The sequence below is a fragment of the Onychomys torridus genome, chromosome 16, assembly GCF_903995425.1.
Source record: "Onychomys torridus chromosome 16, mOncTor1.1, whole genome shotgun sequence".
Taxonomy (NCBI): Eukaryota; Metazoa; Chordata; class Mammalia; order Rodentia; family Cricetidae; genus Onychomys; species Onychomys torridus.
The window spans coordinates 155,335-161,334 of NC_050458.1; the positions used below are offsets into that span (position 1 = coordinate 155,335).

The following is a 6,000-nucleotide window of genomic DNA, read 5'->3' on the forward strand; positions in this document are numbered from 1 at the left end:
TAAACTATCTGTAACATTATAAGATGAACTTGAAAGTAGAGTGCAACATTCAGAACTTCTAGAAACTAGGTCTTCAGCTTTGCAACCTGTCTTCCCACTACACAACCAAAAGCAATGCCTATGTGTGTGTGCACACTATACCATGATTATTATAAGCATCATAGTCTCCCATACCAGGGTGGCAGAGCCTCTTCCTCTTCAGGGAATCCATACTCAGCAAGGCAAAGAGGTCAACAGCTACCACACAGGGACCAATAGAACCAGCATGGTCCAACTCAATCCCAGCAGCTTAGACTCTGACAGGTTCAGCCAACCTGCTCTTCCTGGACTGGGGATAATGGCCCCCACACTCACTATGACATTGCTTGTGGTCTCGCTCACAGCTTTCTATAGCAGAACCAGAGAAGAATCCTGGAAAGAACCTAGAAGCTACCTCCCATTGGTGCTCCTGATTCTTCCTCCCATTGGTGCTCTGGTCTTCCTTCCAGAGTCCCTCTTTAGCTAGGACCCAGCTGGGTCTCAGTTAGCAGTTACTGTACTGGGTGAGCTGACATCAAATGACTCAGACCACACAGGCCTTCCCAGCTCTGCCTTTCCACCCAAGGGTCACACAGGTCTGAGTCTAGGAAATTGTAGTTTAGTAGAATCTTCCATTCTCCCAGAACACTTCCTGTTTCTCTTACAAGGTACAGGGTCCTCTGTGTGCACATTCCATTGTACAGTCGATGCCCAGTGCAGTCAAACACAGATCACATTCAAACAGTAACTGTTGTTAAAGCAAAAAAAGGCCATAGATTAGAAAACAATGAAGGGTCTATGGGAAGGTTTGGAGGAAGGACAGAGATAGTGGAAATGACATAACTATAATCCCCAAATATTAAGTTAAAAGGTTGAAACAGGTTTTATGGATATGTGCTCGAGAGACCAGCAATTTGTATTAGAGCACACCAAGTACTACTGATACCATTTCTCCCAAGTTGTGCATCTTAAACATGGAAAACACAGTCATGTTAGGCACGGCCACACCATTTTATCCACTTCTTCTATTTTGGCTGAACTTAGTGTAACTAAGAAGATAAAAGTTCTTTATCCGGATTCTTAATTGCCTTGTCTGTGAATCCAGGAAATGGTCAGTCAGGACATTTATGGAACATCTAAAATTGATTCCCTCACTACTCATTGCTAATGTCAACTACTGTCAAAGCAGGAAAGCTTTTGTTATAAATTTGCAAGAGTGGAGGACCCCCAGCTGGCCAGGACAAGGTATCCCATTCCTGAGGGAAAATAAGCAAGGCAGATGCAGGGAGGTGGGGGGGAGGGCAGCAGCATGTGGAAAGTCCTTCACAGCCAGCTGCTGCATCCACGTGCAGAGTTTACTATAATAGAGAGATGAAGAGAAAGATATGAAAGAGGGAGAGAAGAGACAGAAAGAAAGTGAGAGATGTCAAGGGCGCACACCTCCTGGGAGGAAAAGCAGAAGAGAGGGAGGAAGGGGGGGGGAGTTTCTCCTTAAAATGAGGCTTTTACTTCAGAAGACAGGGCGGCCCTAAGGGGCCAGGTCAGAATATTAACAGCTTTTATGCTCCTTCTTGACCTTTCCTTTCTTTGCTGTGACTACAACTGCTTTAAAGTTGGTTAGTGAACTCAATTCTTACACAAGTCTCCCTCTTCATTTGTAAATTCCCAATAAAATCTAGAGGAGTTGGAGGATACTAATCTACTAGTATATCTTTCCTTCTCACAAACCAGCCAAGGCCCAACCTACAAGGAGTTGCAAGACTCTTCCCAGCACTAGGCAGCACAGGCAGGATTAGGTGTTCAAAGAAATTCTCAATTATATATTGTGAGGCAGGCCTGAGCTACAGGAGACATTGATCTAAACCAGTGTTTCTCAACCTTCCTAATGTTGTGACCCTTGAATACAGTTCCTCATGATGTGGTTGACACCACAACCATAAAACTATTTTCACTGATACTTCATGACTATAATTTTGCTACTATTATGAACTGTAATATAAATATCTGTGTTTTCCAATGGTCTTAGACCACTCCTGTAATAGGGTCATTTGATTCCCCCAAAGGGAGCTGCAATCCCCCAAGTTGAGAACCACTACTCTAAGTGATATAAATAAATATCACTTAAAAAAAATGGAGCCAGGCGGCAGTAGCACACGCCTTTAATCCCAGCACTCGGGAGGCAGAGGCAGACGGATCTCTAAATTCCAAGCCAGCCTGGTCTACAGAGCAAGATCCAGGACAGGCACCAAAACTACACAGAGAAACCTTGTCTCAAAAAAACCAAAAAAAGAAAAAGGAAAGTAATTAATAAGACACTTTATTTCTTTGTCCCCTGTAAAATGTTAGCTGCTAAGTGCTTTAAGCTGACACAGATTTACAGCGAATGGCCTGTGTCTTAAACCTATGAGCTGTGTCAACCAGGATTGCACATACAGTCTGTGTCCTCGCTACTCCCTAATCTGATTCCCCCTGCAGTGCACACAATACACTGTTCCTCCTCTTGTGATCTGCAGGGAGAAGCCAAGCTCCACACACAAATCTTTTTTTTTTTTCCTGTTACTGCAATGTAATGTCCACTATGTAACTCAAAGTGGTAATTTTAGAACCCTGTGGTGCTGCAGACCTGTCATGCAAAAATTTAGGTTGGTCAATCAGGGAGATAGCAAGGGCAATGCCCTGTGTGGCTACAGACAGGGTTTTTAAGTCCACCTCAATCTACATCTGAGACTTTGACTAAAAACCACTTTTCTTTTTTGTTTTGTTTTGTTTTTCAAGAGAGAGTTTTGTTTTGGAGCCTGTGCTGGAACTCATTCTGTATAAGCCAGGCTGACCTTGAATTCAGAGATCCCCCTGCCTCTGCCTCCCAAGTGCTGGGATTAAAGGTGTGCACCACCACCACCCAGCATTCCAGCATTCCAGCATTCCAAACTATTTTTCAAAAAGGCTGGAGATGCAGCTGTTCTACAATATACCTTTATGGCACACCTGGACTTAATGGTGGTTGTGACATTGTAATGTCCCCTTGAGCAGCATGTTTAGAGCCCTATTTTTTGATGGGTGGATGGGCCTTGTGGCTAGTTGTAAATCAGGGTGGTCTCCTTTGTTATGGAAATGTGGCTTAATGTCTGGTTAATCTTGGTGAACATTTACATCTTATCCTACAAATCTCTAACAAGCATGGCTAGCATAATACTTATCTTTGGAGTATTTGGGAGGAAGCCCTCCCCTAGCTAAATTCTACTTCGTGTAACTTAATGTCTCCTAAGAACTGATAAATCCTTATACCATCAATTCTATTACCTACCATCAATTCTACTCTTCTACATCACAGTTTAGCAGTGGAGTACTACTCGGAACAGGAGATACAGTTTTACTCCAGATAGATCCTAAAACTAAATGTTAAAAATACAGAACTTCTGGAAGATAATAGAGAAACCAGTTTGGCAAATCTGCCCTCCACAATGATAACACAAGCACTACAGGACCCGGCATTTCACAGCGGCTTCCACAACAAGGATACTTCTAAGCGCAGTCCCACTCCCAGTGATCTAAGCGCAGTCCCACTCCCAGTGATCTGCAGACCCAGTCCTCCGAGTGAAGTTATGCAGAGGCTGCTGCCGGAGCCCAAGTAGTTGTAAGGACTACCAGGCAGGAACACGCGGATCTGGCCGCTAGCTCCCACCCAGCCGGGGAAGGACACGAGTTCCCTCGGCTCAGCAGTACGCTCCTCCTAGTCTGAGGATGATGGCCCCTAGCTCAACATGGCCAGCCACTCCCCACATCTGGGGACAGCAGCCTCTTACTCACCATGATGCGGCTGCCAAGCTTCTCTCCGCAGCGGAAAAGACACCGCAGCCCAGGAGCCAACTTCCGACGTCCTCACGACTGAAAACACACCACAGCTCAGGAGACAACTTCCGACTTCCTCCGCAGAGGTGCTGAATTAGAAGCTTGGTGCCGGAAGAACCCGCCCATCTGACTAGCGGTTCCGCTGGAAGCTCTGATTAGCTAGTGAGGCCTGAGTGACAAGACGGGGTTAAGCTGAAGGGACACATCCCCTTGGTTCTCAGCCTTGGCTTCCACATGAAGCACAGATCTATCCCAGGTTGGCTGGAGATTTGTGGCAAATTCAAAAGCAAGTCTCTTGTTAATGTAAACCAATTCAGTTTTAAAAGGAAGTATACAAATTTAGAAGAAAGCTAATCAGACAATGTTGCACAAGAGGAACACAGGGTATTTCAAGAACATAAACAAAAGTCCACAGTAGTGTTGAGAGTGTTGAGACTGATAGCCACAGCACTATATGTGGAAAGAGTTGGTTTCTCAGGATCTGAAGCAACCCCTTCCCAAAGGCCCTGTCTCCAGATATTTTCCAGATCTCTCAAGCATTTTACTGGTTTTTGAGATGGAGGTCTGGTTTTGCTCTATACATCAGGCTTTAAACAAACCTCCCAAGGCCTAGGCAGACCACCAAACTTGGAGAAGCCTAGTTTTTCAAGTATCTTCTAGAAGTTATGCACTTCCTATTTAACATTTAGGTGTAAGGTCTATTCGCAGTTAATTTTGTGGAAGTTATAATTGGCATCTCATGTACTCCATTACTAAGTTGTGATGTAAAAGAGAAGAATTGGTGAAATAGAGGATTTACCAATGCTTAGGAGATAGTAAGTCACATAAAGTAGAATTAAGCTAAAGTGGGGTGGGGGGCTACCTGTAAAATACCAGGCCTGTTAGAGGTTAGAATGCTAATTTAAATGTTTTTTTGTTTGTTTGTTTTTTTTTTTGCGTGTGCGCCACCAGCACCTGCTCTTTTGTTTATTTATTTATTTATTTATTATGTATACATAAGAAGGCACCAGATCTCATTACAGATGGTTGTAAGCCACCATGTGAGTGCTGGGAATTGAACTCAGGACCTCTGGAAGAGCAGTCGGCTCTCTTAACCTCTGAGCCATCTCTCAGGCCCATTTGGCCAGTCCAGATTAAGGAGTCATGAAGACTTCCTATCTTTTTGTTTGTTTTGTTTTTCAAGACAGGGTCTCTCTGTATAGCTTTGCGCCTTTCCTGGAAATCGTTTTGGAGACTAGGCTGGCCTCGAACTCACAGAGATCTGCCTGGGGTTAGAGGCGTGTGCCACCACTGCCCAGCTTTGTTCACTTTTTATGTATACTGTTATTGGTCACACATCTGTGGTAAAAACAGCTAATGAGATCTTCATCCATGGAGAGTTTAGAGAGAAACCTCTGTAAAGATTTCTCTATACTAAGCTTAGGCATCATAGTTTTAAGAGGAATTTCGTAATTGTATTATACTGGATGGTGCACACATCAATTCAAAGATGTTTTGTTATGTATTTGCTATTTCTTTGTATCAACTACATAGACACATTAAAAACCAAAAGTGTGCTTATAGTAGTAATGGTATGTATTATATGATGACCACCTTGTATTTTCTCTAAGGTTTAGTTTAGCAGATTGTACCTAGGAAATATTATTACATTATCTTATACACAATTTCTATTCAACTTTCTTTCTTTCTTTTTTTTTTTTTTTTTTTTTTGTTTTTCGAGACAGGTTATCTCAATGTAACAGCCTTGGCTGTCCTTGAACTCACTCTGTAGACCTGGCTGGCCTCAAACTCACAGATATCCACACGGCACTGCCTCCCAAGTGCTGGGATTAAAGCGTGTGCCACCACTGCCCAGCTCTATTCAACGTTCTTATATTTAATTGTTGTTGCTCAGCACTATCTTTTTTCTCTTTTTTTTCATTTATTTATTTATTTGTTATCAGTATAAATTCTTACCCTAATAGTGAAATGTTTCATTGAGACTTGCCCAGAAATTGAATAAAACCAAAACTTATTATAAGCCACAGTCATCCTAGGATCCCCCCTGCTATGTAGCCTCCCTGGTTCTGTGGGTTTCAGTCTGATTGTTCTTTGCTTTATATCTAGTATCCACTTATGAGTGAGTACATACCA

At 43.0% G+C, this 6,000-nt stretch overlaps 1 protein-coding gene across 1 annotated transcript in view; it reads right to left on the reverse strand.

The window, feature by feature from the left end:
• The window catches only part of LOC118597047 (zinc finger protein 431-like), a 53,763-nt gene extending 49,822 nt beyond the window's left edge, over positions 1-3,941 (reverse strand). The window contains exon 1 of the mRNA XM_036208295.1: positions 3,826-3,941. Within this exon, the coding sequence (XP_036064188.1) occupies positions 3,826-3,828 (3 nt within the window). The 5' untranslated portion in view covers positions 3,829-3,941. The remainder of the gene's footprint in view (positions 1-3,825) is intronic.
• Positions 3,942-6,000: the final 2,059 nt, after the last annotated feature.